Genomic DNA, 15,333 nt, shown 5'->3' with positions numbered 1-15,333 from the left:
GCATGCACCACCAGCGGGAACTCAAATCAAAGGCTAACAACCATGTTGGGGTCCCACAAGTCATTTAAAAGCACCTTTCTTTTATCATATGGTGAAACATAACCACATCCATGTTCATTTATTATCGAGAGTGTTAAGTTAAATCTGCATAGGCAATCTATCATATCCATGAAGTCAGCCACCAAATCAAATGCTTAGAAAAGAGGAAGCACCGCATGCAAATCATCCACTACAATCAGATAATATAGAACATAAAACAACATGTCAGATGATGCTTACATGTCCAATACCACCAATGTGTAAAACCTTACATGAGTCATCTTCCTCTTTCTGATAAAAGAGTTTCGAACAAAATCTTTAACAATGTGCCACAACAAAGAAAAATCCAAGAATGGAAGTGTTGTCAAGGGGCTTTACTTCCACTTGTAGCTTCCGGTCATAGAAACCAAGAAACTGATGCTGTAGATCTTTCCATGTGGGAATCAAAAAGAAGCAACTTGGAAAAACAGCAAAAAGCAATTTAGGCATGTTTACCTGACCTCTGCTGCATGATCCTTAAATAGACCCTACTGGTAATAACTTGACGACTGCAGCAATGGGCATTCCTAAGAACCCAAGGAAAACAGTTACAAACCACTGTGACATTGTAAGTGGTATCGTGTTTGCAAAGTCCCCAAGAAATTGGACAATTATAAATTGAAAGACGATGGTGCTGATGAGAACGGCCAGAAAGACGTAGTTCTGCAAGATGCCCCGGAATACATTTATCTTCTCCATCTCTCTAGAGCTTATCTCATTGAACACCTGCATAAGACAATTCATTAAGTATAAAACACATGCTCTGGATAGTACAGGAGCAACTTGCTAAACAAACTACTAATTCTGAGACAACAAAGATGTTAAAAATTGTTCAATATGCTAGGTTTTAGAAAGATATTTTACAAGTGTAAAGTGTTATAACAGTGGCTATCGAGTAAAAGGGATAAGGCTGTAAGATGTACAAGAATGATTGGAATGATATGTGAATAATAATTTTAATCTTTCGTGGGTTGTATTTAAAATTAAGTAATCCTGTGTCTAAACATATAGTGTGCACGTTATCTGGAAGATCTAAGATCCAATAATTACAGTTGTGCTGTTCACAAATTTGCACCATTCTTCTCATTTATTGTGCAAATCAACAAGAAATCCTAGTTAAATGGCATTCTTACGTCAGTCTAAACCAAGTCACTGATGAATTATCCATTGATTTCTTTTTTTTTTTTTAAATGTAAAGGTTAGTTCTTTCTCAAAAAAGTTCACACATATATCTAGTAGTTTCTTCTAGTAGGAACAACACTAACGAATCCTGAAACAACATATGTTTCGAAAATAAAATTCTAGAATCTAGTGAATTACCTGACAGAAAACAAACGAATTGAATGTGATAGTGTTAAGAGTAAGATCGGTGTCAGGGCCATCAAGCTGCAATAACCGTTTTCCCTGTGTCTGGAGATACCATATTGTGATGAATTGGTATATTGATTGTCCCAGGATATTTCTCCACATTGTGTTGTTGATAAATTTCCCAGTCCTTCCAACTGGTGCTCTTTGCATCAAGTCATCACGTGGTGGTTCAGTGGCTAATGCTAATGCTCCTAAGGTGTCCATAATCATGTTCACCCAAAGTAGCTGAACAGCAGTAAGTGGAGCATTTCCTAGAGCAAAAGAAGGGCAAAGTAAGAGGAAATGATACTAAAAATTAAAAATAAAAAATAAAACTGGAAAAGTAAATTTGGCCCAGAAAGCAAGTTAAATATGCTTAACCTGACCAGCAGGCTGAGGAGAAATTAACAACTAGAGCGACCACATTAACCGTAAGCTGAAACTGTACAAACTTTTGAATGTTAATGTATATAGAACGTCCCCATTTTGCCACAGTCACAATTGTCGAGAAATTGTCATCTAGAATTATGACATCAGCACTTTCTTTAGCTACCTGCATGATGTAACATAGTAAGTGGAAAATATAACTTCGGGTGCCAAATGAACATGATATTAATCTGCTAGTCAGTTACAAAAATATTGATAGCTCAATGGGATCCATTTGATAATAGTTATATGAGTAAATACGTACAATTTCAGCTAGACAAATTCCTTGATAATGTAGTCATTGGTGGTTTCTCTCTTAATGATCAGCACAGTGCCAAGAAAAACAAAATGTTACTTTAAAGTGTACAGATTTTGTATCTTATGCATAATCAAAATTCTATCTACATGCAAATGCTGAGAAAGATTTAGATAAAAATGTAAGAAGTGCAATTTAGCATGTAAAGCTACATTTTGTAAGCTAGGCCGATGCAGCAAAATAATCGCCACACATTTGTTATTTTTCAAAGTGAGCTAACATGAAATTATGGCCAACATTTAGCAGCATCAGTGATGCAAACTAGTATAGTTTGACAAGCCTACGAGCCATGCAAAACAAACTGGGTACACAAGAGCCCAGTTTTTATAAATAAAAACCGAGTATAAATTAGACTGTTAATCTCGTATAGGTAACTACCATCAAACTGGGTACACAAGCCCTGGAAGTCTTCCCACTTACTACTGTTAGATTATGAAACAATTACTTAACCTGCTGACTCATTGGGTGTGTCAGATTCAGTGAGGTGTTGATGAACACTATCGAGGTGGAACGTTTCCAACATAAATTTACATCCTTAATCCACAAAACAAGGGCTTCAGTGCAAATAAAACATTGTGCACTAAAACACCCATGTTTGGAATAATGAATGTTCTTGAACTTTAAAAACTGATTACTTCCATATATCAACTGGAAATCTATACTTTGACAGGTAAGGTAATCACTGGTGGATAATACTTTTTTTTTGTTTCATAATGCTTTAAATAAATCAGGTTTCCAGAAAAACCATTTGAGAATTACCTCAGTTCCTGCAATGCCCATTGCAAGTCCAATATCTGCCTCGTGAAGTGCAGGAGCATCATTTGTGCCATCACCAGTCACAGCAACAACTTCATTGAACATGGTCCGCAAGTGTTTTACTAAGGTATGCTTATCTAATGGTGAAGATCTGGCCATTACCTAGCAAATTAAAAATGAACAAGTTGATGAGATCCAAGCTTTATTTAACTGTCAACAAGAGATATATCAAAAGTATCACGAGAGCAACCTGAATTTTTGGAATAAGTTCCATCAATTCTTCCAGATTCTTCTCACGGAACTCTGGACCTTCTATAGCTACACCCTCATCAGTGAGAATACCACATTCCCTAGCAATTGCTTTTGCTGTATTTATGTTGTCTCCTGTAACCATTCTCACAGTAATTCCTGCAGCCCTACAAGTTGCAACAGACTCCTTGACACCCGGACGGACAGGATCCTTGATTCCTACAATTCCAATACATGTATATCCTTCGAATGAAATTTTATCCTCAGCAGAGAAATTGTCGCCAATTTCCTTATATGCAAGGCACAGAGTCCGAAGAGCTTCACCAGCAAAACTATCAATTGTGCTCTTAAGAAGATTCAGAGCTGCTTCATCAAGAGGCACGACATTACCTGAGGGATCTACATAATTGTCGCAAGCGCCCAAAATTATCTCAGAAGCACCTTTACAGTGTGCACGGTATCCTCCTTCAGAAAGTTGGAGCACCACCCCCATTCTCTTCTTTATGGAATTAAAGGGCTCAACTTTAACAAGCTTAGTTTCCTGACGTTGTGCCTGAAAATCCCCACCCAGTGATAAACCCAGTTCCAACAAGGCAGTCTCCGTTGGTGTTCCCAAGATTTCAAGCTTTCCATCCTGGTTGGTCACCACCTCACCACCTGTGTTATTAAAAATGGATTGTAAAAGAGTTTTACGTGCAGAATCTGGGACATAGGAGCTTAAGTCATCAACTTTCTCACAACTATTTACTTCCACGACATTTCTGCAGATACAAGCTTTTACAACAGTCATATGATTGGTTGTCAGCGTTCCAGTTTTGTCACTACAAATTGTTGTCGCTGAGCCCATAGTTTCACAAGCTGCAAGGTGGCGGACTAGTGCCTTATCATTCATCATCTTCTTCATTGCAAAAGCAAGGCTCAACGTCACAGCTAAGGGAAACCCTTCTGGAACTGCAACCACAACAATTGTGACTGCAATAGCAAAAAATTCCAACATCTCCAGTGCATCATCGCCTGACCAGCTCAATAGCAGGCCGTCGTGATATTTCCGACTAACAAGGCTTTGAGCCAGCACTGCAAATGTTATTACTGCAAAAAACAAACCAATTTTTCCAATGATAGTTGCAACTCCATTCAGTTTGACCTGTAATGGAGTTTCATCATCTCCTCCTTCACTGAGTGTAGCAAGCAGCTTACCCCATTGTGTTCTCATGCCAACGGTCGTTACCAACATTTTACAATATCCATCCTGGACTTTAGTCCCAGACAGAAGAAAAGGGTATTCTGCATTTACACAAACAGGTTCGCTCTCACCCGTCAGACTTGATTCATTGATCAATAAGGAATATCCAGATATAAAAAGCCCATCAGCAGGGACTTGATCCCCAATTGATAAATGCACGATATCACCAGGAACAAGATCATAAATAGAAATCTTCTGTCTGAATCCATCTCGTGTCACTTGTATAGAAATCTTCTTTTTCTCCTTATCCAAATCTTTGAATTGTAAAGACTGCCTGTAGTCGCTCGTTGCAGTGACAAACACAACTAACAGGATGCTTGCGACAATTCCAAGGCCATCATGCGCACCTTTTGGCCATCCTTCCATGGCAATGCCAACAACTAGAGATATGAAGGCACAAGCCGCGAGAATTATCAATGTAGTGTCTTGAAGTGCTTCCCATACAAATACCCAAAAACTCCGGACCTTGCTTTCAGTGAACTTATTTATACCATAAATCTCTTGCCTCCTCTTTAACCTATCCTCGGTGGTAGTCAGTCCATTAGTCGTAGATGTGGAAAGCTTATTTCCAATGCCGTCCACGCCACCATGCATTTTCAACTTCTTCACATCATGGCCTTCGACAATAGATCCCAACTCATCAGCACCAATCTGAAAACCTGCTGCCTTGACCACATCAGGTACGACATATTCACTATGTAATGTGATTCCTGAAATACATTTTGGAATTACAATTTTTTAACAGATGTGACATGTCGGTAAAATCAACAAACTTGCTAAAGAGATCCATACGGGCTAGAATGACAAGAAATTACAAAAGTACCCTGTATAAACTGTAGTGCAGCTTTTGAAACCAAAACAGCAATCCGCAATTTCTCCTGTCAAATGCAGCGAGTTAATTTGATGGCTGATGCAAGGTTGTCAGACAAGCTATATGAATGGAGTGTAGCAGAGTATTAAGATCTCTAAACCTATTAAGTATTACTAATGATGAAACGACATACATTTAATAAGATTCTCAAGAACAGATTGTGATTACAAGCAGGTCAAGGATCACCATTAATCACATCTACTGGGAGACACCATCAAAGCAGTTTTTGAAACGAAGGGATGAGAACAAATGAAGTACCTCGGTGGCACTTGTCAAATGATTGAGGAACCTACTTTTGATCATTAAAATGAATTGATAAATTCAGGAAAAAGTTGTATCGAGTAATCCCTCCAAAAGATCAGAAAGAAAAGATAGAAGGGGTTAGAAGCATCCTTAGTAAATTTTACAGAAACCACAATTCATAACAAAATTTTTACTCAAAATAAATGCAAGTACAGTCGTCAAATCTGCAACAAAGCAAGGATGATCTACAAAAAATATCTGTGAGTTGTTTCTCGCTAAAGGATAGAGTGGCAATGTTTAGGAATCAAATCTGAGTACAGAGAGGTCCATAAGTACCACGAGCTATCGAACAGCATGAGGAAAGCATTGTCAAACTAAATGGCATACATGGTGAGAATTTACCATGAAATTACTCAAACATGTACACACATAAGAAAGACTGGATAAGCCGGAGTTCACAGAGGCTTGAAATTTTAGATACATGTGAATTAAAGAATAGGTTAATGAGAAGAAAAGACTAGTTCCCAATATTCAAAGGAAATGTAAACAAATAAAATGACATAATTTTAAAAAATGGAAAACAAAAAATTGAAGCACCAGAGAAGCAAATTAACAATCTATGATTAGCCTATGATTTTGAATGTCCCTCCGATTTGTTTTTGTCCTTGAAGTTTCAGGTCATGTTTAGATGGCGGCATATGTCTCTCATCTGGATAACACGCATGCATGATATTAAGTCAACATGAAATTTAAAATTTTGACTATTAGAACTAATTATTTTCTCTGGTTAGTTCCATTATCACAAAGTTGCAATAAAATTGGCTCGATTACGGGATGTAAAATTTGTATTAAATCATCACTTTGCTGGCGGCATCACACAATCTGTCAGACCACGCAGATGTGGCACGTACTCATATCTCCTTTGTGATATAGATGTGAATGATGCAACAAGTAAATTAAAAGGAAAAAACGAACTCCTCGTTTCATCGCATTGTGATGCTGTGGGAGCATCGAGCTGGCAAATTTAGTGCGAGATCAAGAACCAGAAAGGATCCTCAAAACTTGAATCAGGACCAGTCAACATATATTGCATTTCTAATGTTCAGCTTGTATGATTGGAGCTGATGTGCCGATTATCCAGCTTCGCTTGTGGCAAAACCACGCATTCAAACTCAAATATAGTTCCTTTGATCTGATCAACAAAGAAATTTCTCATATCCTATTTCCTTGTTGCTTACGCTACTTAGCCTGGTTGACATCACAAGCCAAGTTTGACTTCATGAACCAAAATATATAATATGTCCCGGAACCCTAAACTCCACCCCGCTAAGTAAAACCCTCGCAAAAAGAAGAGATCAAGAAACAGCAGGCCAGATCCAAAGAAGAAAAACGTCGAGTGAGGTGGGGAGGAAGAGGGACCTGGTTGGTTTTCTTCATGGCCTCGGCCTCGGAGCGCTTGGAGAGGTTGGCGGTGAAGCGGAAGCGGCGCTTGGGGTTCTTGACGACGCTGCAGAGCTTCCGCCATCGCCGGAGCGCGTCCTCCGACGAGTTCTTCGACTTGACGCCCCCAAAATTGTCGTTGAGGTAGCTCTCCATGTCAACAAACCAACCCAAACCTAGAACAAGAACAAACGGATGAGCCGACTCGACTCCTCCACAACCACCACCCGCCTCAATGCTTCCTAGATATGCAGAGATGAGATCTGAGGACGGAGGACGGAGGATTATTCTATCCGCCCCGTAAATTATGGGGAACTGGGATGAACATGGGCGGGATGGGGTGGATTGGGGGCGGAATGGGGGGACGGGAGGAAACGGAGAGTGCAGTCAACGTTATGAAGAGTGGAGCAGAGCAGGTAAAACTTTTCCTCCCCCTTTTTTTCCGTCACTGCTCATTGGGGGAGGCCGGTGATGGAGGCCTTTCTTTAATGCGAATGCGATGCTGGCATATTACTTTTTTCCTTTCATTTCCCCCGTCTTCTTTATAGGGTTGGACGCCCACGGCCGGTACCCGATTCTTCGGTTTGCGTCCGACGCCCCCCGTCGCCGTCGTCGTCTTTGTCGTCGTGTCGTTTCGTCGGTGTCTAATCGATCGGTAAATCTTAGAAAATTGGCATAAAAGTCCATCATCACATATCATATAATGCTCATGACATGAATCACGCATTAAACTACATTGCCAACCGATAGCTCTGCTTTCCACGACCATTCGTCATGCTCCAGCACTACGTGTACAAGGAAGGAAGGTAAAGAGGGACAAGCTATGAGGGACTGTTCGAACGAGATGCGTTCCAACTGGTGGCAGTGAATGGTCCGTTGGGTCTATTGAAATCGCCATGGAACTTTGACCTATTTGCTTGGAAGTCCTTGGAAGAAGTCGGTTTGGGGTGGTCAACAGTGGCTCACACGCAAAAGGTCACCTCTCTCCTATATATATATATATATATATATATATATAATTTCGGTGCGGTTGATTGTTAGGTCTGAATACTTGGGATGGGCAGTGTGGTGTGTGGGCGCCGCATCTACGGGCATCGACCACTTGCCCGGCCAACTGCAAGCAACCCTCTCTCGCTCCGCTAAGCTCGCTTTATACCAAAACCGCCGCCGAAGGAAAGTGTGCTCGCTTCCTCCTCTACGCTCCCGATTCCTTGTGCGGCGTTCCTTCTTCTGGATGCCATTAGGAGAGGCGAAGTGAGCGAGCTCCCCGCATCCGAAACCTTAAGCGAGCGGATTAAGAAGAGGAGGGAGTAGAAGAAGCCAAGGGAGCGGACCCGTCTGATGGCGAGAGGTGCCGAAGCCGGCGAGACTTCGCGGCCGCCGCCCAACATCCAGGCCCTACGGGTGCGGGCGAGGCCGGACCCCTTGCTGATCGTCTGCCGCTGCTTCAGCTTCGTCACCGCCGTCGCCGCCGTCGCCTGTGTCTTCGTGAACGCCCTCTTCGCCGTCCGATCCTTCAGAAACGGATCTGATGTACTCCCCCTCGAACCCTGGCTCGCACTTCCTTCTCTAACATCATCCCTCTCTCTCATCTCTGATTCTCCCGCTCTGAGCTCCTTCGGATAGATCTTTGGCGGAATATTTCGATGCTACGCGGTTGCCATCTCCCTCTTCGTGGCTGTCGCTGAGACCGAATGGGGTTTCATCATCAAAATCTGGAGGGTTTGTTTTGATATTCTTTTTGCTTTCAGTTTGAATTCGATTGTTGATTCTTTGTCCAGTTAGGTTTTACAACGCGTATCTCCTTTTGATGACGAACAGATATTGGAGTACTGGGCATGCAGGGGCATGCTGCAGATTTTGTATGTTCTTATACCGTTTATATATTTACCTTTAGTGTTTGAAGCATCAATGGAAAAGTTAACTTATTTGATGCTGTGATTAGTGGTTTTGAAATGGGGGTTTTCTTCCATTCTAGTGTTGCTGTCATGACAAGAGCTTTCCCGGTTGTCAGTGGAGAACCGAGGTACCTGGTGCTTCTTCAGGAGATCTCCAGCTACTTGCTTCTTGCTTGTGGCTTAACCTATGTGATCTCGGTTGGTCTGCACTCGCATAATTCTTGTCCTTTTTTTTCCTTACATGAATCATGATCATTGTACCTTCATTGAACAATCCCAATATTTGAGTGGCACCCGGATGTGTTGCATGCTGTATGGCCATGTCAAATCCATTAGTTGGCATGTTTTTGGATCGGTTCATATATCTTATTTTTTATATTCGGCAAAATGATATGGGGGCACAAGCATTCACCTAATTCTTGGCCTTTTCTTCGTTACATGAAGCATGATCATTGTACCTTCATCAAACAATCCCAATATTTGAGTGGCACCCGGATGTGTGGCATGCTGTATGGCCATGTCAAATCCATTAGTTGGCATGTTTTTGGATCGGTTCATATATCTTATTTTTTATATTCGGCAAAATGATATGGGGGCACAAGCATTCACCTAATTCTTGGCCTTTTCTTCGTTACATGAAGCATGATCATTGTACCTTCATCAAACAATCCCAATATTTGAGTGGCACCCGGATGTGTGGCATGCTGTATGGCCATGTCAAATCCATTAGTTGGCATGTTTTTGGATCGGTTCATATATCTTATTTTTTATATTCCACAAAATGATATGGGGGCACAAGCATTCACCTAATTCTTGGCCTTTTCTTCGTTACATGAAGCATGATCATTGTACCTTCATCAAACAATCCCAATATTTGAGTGGCACCCGGATGTGTGGCATGCTGTATGGCCATGTCAAATCCATTAGTTGGCATGTTTTTGGATCGGTTCATATATCTTATTTTTTATATTCCACAAAATGATATGGGGGCACAAGCATTCACCTAATTCTTGGCCTTTTCTTCGTTACATGAAGCATGATCATTGTACCTTCATCAAACAATCCCAATATTTGAGTGGCACCCAGATGTGTGGCATGCTGTATGGCCATGTCAAATCCATTAGTTGGCATATTTTTGGATCGGTTCATATATCTTATTTTTGATATTCCACAAAATGATATGGGGGCACAAACATTCAAATAATTCTTGGCCTTGTTTTCCTTACATGAATCATGATCATTGTACCTTCATCGAACAATCCCAATGTTTGAGTGGCACCCAGATGTGTTGCATGCTGTATGGCCATGTCAAATCCATTAGTTGGCATATTTTTGGATCGGGTCGTATATCTTATTTTTGATATTCCACAAAATGATATGTGCACACAAACATTCACATAATTCTTGGCCTTTTCTTCCTTACATGAAGCATGATCATTGTACCTTCATCGAACAATCCCAATATTTGAGTGGCACCCGGATGTGTTGCATGCTGTATGGCCATGTCAAATCCATTAGTTGGCATATTTTTGGATCGGTTCATATATCTTATTTTTGATATTCCGCAAAATGATACGTGGGCACAAATATTCAGGGTGCATCATGCATTGGTTTCTTGAAGCGATCACGCCAGCATCAGGAAACAACAAGAGAGCAAGCAGCTAGAGATCTAGAGGTAAGCAGTCTTGGGGAGAAAGCCACATGGTCATGATAAATGTATTAGATGATGCTGTGTTTTCTGGAATCAAAGATTTATTTGTTTGTTAACTGGGTTTGTTGAGAAGGATTGCCCCACTTGACATTCTAATTGTATCAATCATGCTCAATTTGATAGACTGTCCTAACGAATAAGGAAGGTAAAAGAAGAAAACATTTTGTTCTAGATAGTAGTGCAGAATCTTAAATTGTCAAAGTAGGCAAGTGATAAGAAGTTTTGTTGCATTGGTTGCATTTGTCATTTTTGGAATGCAGAAATTTAACTATCCTGCTGGGGTCATAATTTAAATATTTCATGAGTTAACTCCTATAAAGTAAAATCTTATCCTAGTTTTAGATGTAGAAAAGGATGACATTCGTCATATGTGATAGGAAATTTGGTTGCATTTGTCATTTTGGAATGCAGAAAATTTAACTATCCTGCTGGGGTCATAATTTTAATATTTCATGAGTTAACGCCTATAAAGTAAAGTGTCTTATCCTAGTTTTCCATGCAGAAAAGGATAACATTTGTCATATGTGAATTTAATTTATTGCATGCAAATAAAAAATTTGTGTAATCAAACTGTCTATCCTAAAGGTGGCTACGAACATGTGTTCTTTCTCAATATTTTTTTTAACACATTGCTATACGATGTCGAGATGAGGATGGTTTGACACTAGTACAAGAAGCAGTCTTTGTTTTATGTTATCTGCTTTCTAATGGTTTCGAGTCATTGTCTTGTTGGCCTGCGGATATGACTTTGATCATGTTATGTTATGAATTTGATGTGTTATCATCAGTCGGAATGCTTTGACCATTCCAAACAAATCTTTGACAACATGGCCCCTGACGATGTTTCGTTATTAACAACTGATGTTGAATTTGAACTCACAAGATTGTGTATTAATACTTTTAACTTTTGTTTGTGTGCACATAACATTATGTTTTTGTACTTGAACAAAGGAGTGGTGCATATAACAATGTCAAACAGTATGAACAAGAATCTTTGCAAGTGCAGATCAGGAGGTCTCCTGTTCTTGACACCGTCCTTATTTGAACTAAATGTTGGGTGTGGAAGAATCCATGTGGCTAATTCCAAACAGTTGGCAGTAAGACTATTGTTTTTGTCGCCCTCATCATTGTAGCCTTGATCGTTCCATGTTGGGCTCTGTTTTAATGGAAATCTCTATATTTTATGACTTGTTAGTATTGTGATGTCAAGTTTTTCTGTTTTCTGTTCCCTAACCCCAAGTTGTGGGATCATTACAGGAACTGATGCAGCGCAAGGAAGAACTTGAGGCGTTGCTAATCGTGGATAGGACCTGACAGCATGAGGATTCATTGCCACGAGCAAAAATCTTGAGGTGCATTGCTCTTGCCTGTTGATGCATTTGGCTGATTAGGGGCATCACTATGGCAGTAGAATTGCATCATTAAGCGAACTTGCTCTTTCATATCCTTTTGATTCTTTAAAAAAAGGAAGCTTGTGATGTTTGACATATCAGAAATACTGTTTTCCTCATGTCATGTTTGATTCATGTCAGAGTATGTAGTGCATTTCTCTACAGCCTACATAAAAATATTCAGAACATTCTTTCTTCTTTCATATGTAAGTATAAAATATGTGATATGTTATATGTAATGTGAAAAAAAATCTATGTCAGAATTGAAATCAAATAATATTAGATCGGATTTATAATGCATATCTTTTGATGTCATATGAAAAAGATCTCTGTACGATATGTAAAGACATTGTCATCCGGATTCGAATATCATAATGTTGTCGATCTGTATTGTATTTTCTATGACATCGAAAGATATGCATACCTCGTAACGAAAAGGATCATTATTGTTGATGGTTTTGGGAGGTTAGAAAGAAAAATCGTAATCTCTCGATTACGTTTTTTTTTATGACATATCTCGTTTAATCCCAGTCTATTTGTAGACAAAAATATAAGGTTTAGGATAAATTATTAAGAGAGTTTCTTTCATCAAACACGTTATCTTCTAAAGAATTATAGTATAATATAATTTTTTATTAATCAATATTTATTAATTAGATTTATTATATATTTTATTTAATTATAAAGGGTTTATAATCTAATAGGAGATTTGGATAGTCTTTCCGATCAGAGGATAGGACACTGGTAACGAGCTTCCTGTTTCAATAGGAGACTTGCTCTACTTCCGGAGGAAGTCGGAATAAGGTTGGTGTCAGGATCACGAAGACCTTTTTGTTCGTGAGAAGCTCAGAAGACTCTTAAGGTTGGAAAGAGGCTTGGAACCTACCTGTTTGAGGTGAGACCCGTCCTTTCTTCGACCTCGAGATCTGCTCGTGGCCCCATGCTAATGCTAATGCTAATGCTAATGCTAATGCTAATGCAAATGCAAATGCAAATGCAGGTGATTCCGACCTTAGTTTCCGGGCACGTCTAGAAAGAATTAAGGTGATGATGACGACCACCTGATTCCCCGAGGCCTTGTCAAATCTAACGACAGCAGTTTCTATGAATTGTCCGTAGTCTTTATTATTTTTTGCTCCTTTTCCTTAAATATCAAGTGGTAATTAGCGGTTGACGTGTTTGACAAGGAAGACTTGGGACTGTTGACCAACAGGCTCCCGAGATTGTGAGCGGTTCCCCGATCTGAAAGAAGATATTGTCGGCCAAATCAATGCCGCTTGCTTCGGTGTTCCAGCCGCATGACAAGCGAGTTCTCGGAGCACTTCATATCTGGTCCGGCGGCAATCCTCGTCTTCTTATGTCGTCGTCTCATTTACATGCCACGGTAAGCAATGCACCAGTCGTATAGACCTTGTGTTTTTTTCCTTCTCTTCACTTCATTCATAATAATAATAATAATAATAATAATAAAATGACGAGATGATTCCATTCCAGCAGTATTCATTCATATAGTTCTGGTGATCTTTCTTTTGATGATGACGATCGAAATCTTCATCAGAAAAGAAACTAAACACTCTACTCGATGCCTTCATTGTCCGAACCCAAAATTAAGCAAAAGAGAACCGAGGAGTCAAACGACCTCACCTGCAAAATTCCACCTCTCTATGTTATGCCGGTCGGTATCTTCGCCTAAAGGAGGCCTCACTTCAAATAAATTACTTCGTTTGCCATCTTCCTCGAAGCTATCTATCTCCGGCAGCGATCGACGGGGCTCGGGTAGAGCTAACCAGCTGAAGAGGGCTCTGTGGAGAGAGAACCAGAAGGCGAAACGCTCTGCTGTGGAGGAGGACTGATGCATTGCTGCTGAAGCCGGACGCATGATGAGCCTCCCTCCGCACCCGGTGGACTCGCCATGGCTGAAGAAGCATTAGGCAGCTTTCCAGCGTGCAATCGATATTTCTGAAATAGCAGGAGCAGAACGTCGGAAAACGCCATCTCACGACAAGGATTAGGAAGCAGTAAGGTAAGTAATCCACGAGGAGGAGGAGGAGGAGGAGGAACTGGGTAGCCACCTGCAGATGGCTTTTCACCTCATCGTTTGTGAGCCCCTCCACCTTCATCACTTCCCGTATCTGCTTGGGAGTAGCCACTGCATCAACGAACACGACACTCGGATCCAAGCCAAAGAATAGTAGTGTATTCGGGGAGTAAGTAGAACATGATGGATCGACACCAGCAAAGAGAAAAAGGGGACAATTCTGCAAAAGCCACTCGCCTTGGGCACCGCCGAGCTGTTGGATGGCGAGCGTGAACCGCCGATGCAGCTCCTGCGACCAACACCTCCTCGCCTTCCTCGACGGCTGATGCTGGGACTGGAAGCCAAGGCGGCCGCACACCGTCGCTGGAGCTGGAGACGACTCCGGTGCTCTGCCGACGCTTTTGGGGCCGCGACCGCAGCCACGGCGGTCGGGCAACGCGGCGGCAGGCTTCTTCTCCTCGGAGCTCGCAGAAACCGTCGACAGCGCTTCAAACGGTAAGAAAGCGCCGTCGCCGCCGGGGCTCTTGCATTCCAAGAACAAGTTCTCCTTCCCCTGCCTGCGTCCCTCCTGCCGCGACCAGAAGTGGAAGATCCATGTAAGCAAAAAAAAATCTCACGAAAAGTTCCTCCTTTTTTTACCGCAGATCATCACCTCGTGATTCTCGTGACTGATGTCGTTCTCGCCGTAGTTATCGCTCCAGAGCTGGGCGGAGCTCATCCAGTTCATCTTGTCGTCTACTTTTACCTCTCCATCCTCCTCGACTCTACTCTCCACGGGTAACAACTCCCGGAGAACACGCCCGAAACACCCGCCGCCGCATCGCTCCGTCTCCTTCTTCAATCCGTCGATCACTGCGACCGGAATTCTCAGAACCGCAAGAAAACGAATCCAATGGAAAGAAAGGGAAAAGGAGGCATCCAACGGACCCTCGCCGAGGAGATGCATGCAGAGAGGGAGCTCGCGCTGGAAAGCTTCGATCTTGCGCTTCTCCTCCTCCAAGATCTTGATGGACTCCACCAGCCTAGCCGCCCTGCTGGCGCTCTCCGTCGCCGCATCCTTCACGAAGCCGCCGACGGTCCGCACGGCGCAGAGCTGCAACGCCAACCCCACCTCCGAGCCCATCGCCGCTGGCTCTATCATCCCTCCCGTCGTCGTCTTTTGTTTTTGAACGGAGGTGAAGAAAAGGGAGCGGAGCGGAGCGGAGAGGAGAGGAATCGTCCGGTTCGAGGGAATCGCGGAAGAGGGGACAAAACGAACGGGAGGATATCCACGAGGTCGAGCTCGAGCGGTCGCGTAAGTCATCCGACGCCAACACGCGCTTCTCC

At 41.8% G+C, this 15,333-nt stretch overlaps 3 protein-coding genes and 1 long non-coding RNA gene across 9 annotated transcripts; 2 read left to right on the top strand and 2 right to left on the bottom strand.

The window, feature by feature from the left end:
- Positions 1-216: 216 nt before the first annotated feature.
- On the bottom strand, positions 217-7,511 carry LOC135611319 (calcium-transporting ATPase 10, plasma membrane-type-like). Its single transcript, XM_065106996.1, has 7 exons — positions 6,949-7,511; positions 5,239-5,293; positions 3,174-5,125; positions 2,927-3,085; positions 1,807-1,978; positions 1,399-1,697; positions 217-804 (listed from the first exon to the last, which is right to left on the bottom strand). The coding sequence occupies exons 1-7, from the start codon at positions 7,123-7,125 to the stop codon at positions 556-558; spliced, it is 3,063 nt and encodes a 1,020-aa protein (XP_064963068.1). The 5' UTR covers positions 7,126-7,511; the 3' UTR covers positions 217-555.
- A 12-nt stretch (positions 7,512-7,523) lies between these two features.
- LOC135611320 (uncharacterized) lies at positions 7,524-12,172 on the top strand. Its single transcript, XM_065106997.1, has 7 exons — positions 7,524-7,624; positions 7,720-8,502; positions 8,596-8,691; positions 8,791-8,831; positions 8,948-9,065; positions 10,462-10,542; positions 11,836-12,172. The coding sequence occupies exons 2-7, from the start codon at positions 8,311-8,313 to the stop codon at positions 11,890-11,892; spliced, it is 585 nt and encodes a 194-aa protein (XP_064963069.1). The 5' UTR covers positions 7,524-7,624; positions 7,720-8,310; the 3' UTR covers positions 11,893-12,172.
- Positions 12,173-12,707: 535 nt separating this feature from the next.
- On the top strand, positions 12,708-14,835 carry LOC108952535 (uncharacterized). 4 transcript variants are annotated; one of them, XR_001977578.2, is made up of 4 exons: positions 12,709-12,864; positions 12,970-13,080; positions 13,183-14,603; positions 14,697-14,835. It is a non-coding gene; the product is annotated as an uncharacterized LOC108952535 (long non-coding RNA). The 4 variants fall into 4 exon arrangements; XR_010486511.1 differs by having other exon boundaries at positions 12,970-13,353; positions 13,464-14,603; XR_010486512.1 differs by having other exon boundaries at positions 12,710-12,864; positions 12,970-13,353; positions 13,467-14,603.
- On the bottom strand, positions 13,419-15,310 carry LOC135611318 (transcription factor HHO2-like). 3 transcript variants are annotated; one of them, XM_065106993.1, is made up of 5 exons: positions 14,935-15,310; positions 14,660-14,859; positions 14,245-14,575; positions 14,042-14,118; positions 13,419-13,928 (listed from the first exon to the last, which is right to left on the bottom strand). In XM_065106993.1, the coding sequence occupies exons 1-5, from the start codon at positions 15,308-15,310 to the stop codon at positions 13,752-13,754; spliced, it is 1,161 nt and encodes a 386-aa protein (XP_064963065.1). In that variant the 3' UTR covers positions 13,419-13,751. The 3 variants fall into 3 exon arrangements, with proteins under 3 accessions (XP_064963065.1, XP_064963064.1, XP_064963066.1); XM_065106994.1 differs by having other exon boundaries at positions 13,791-13,928; positions 14,042-14,101; XM_065106992.1 differs by having other exon boundaries at positions 13,419-14,118.
- Between the last annotated feature and the right edge of the window lie 23 nt (positions 15,311-15,333).

Source organism: Musa acuminata, chromosome BXJ2-4 (assembly GCF_036884655.1).
Source record: "Musa acuminata AAA Group cultivar baxijiao chromosome BXJ2-4, Cavendish_Baxijiao_AAA, whole genome shotgun sequence".
Taxonomy (NCBI): Eukaryota; Viridiplantae; Streptophyta; class Magnoliopsida; order Zingiberales; family Musaceae; genus Musa; species Musa acuminata.
Note: the sequence above shows the minus strand (reverse complement) of the source record. Positions and strands in the feature narration are given on the sequence as shown.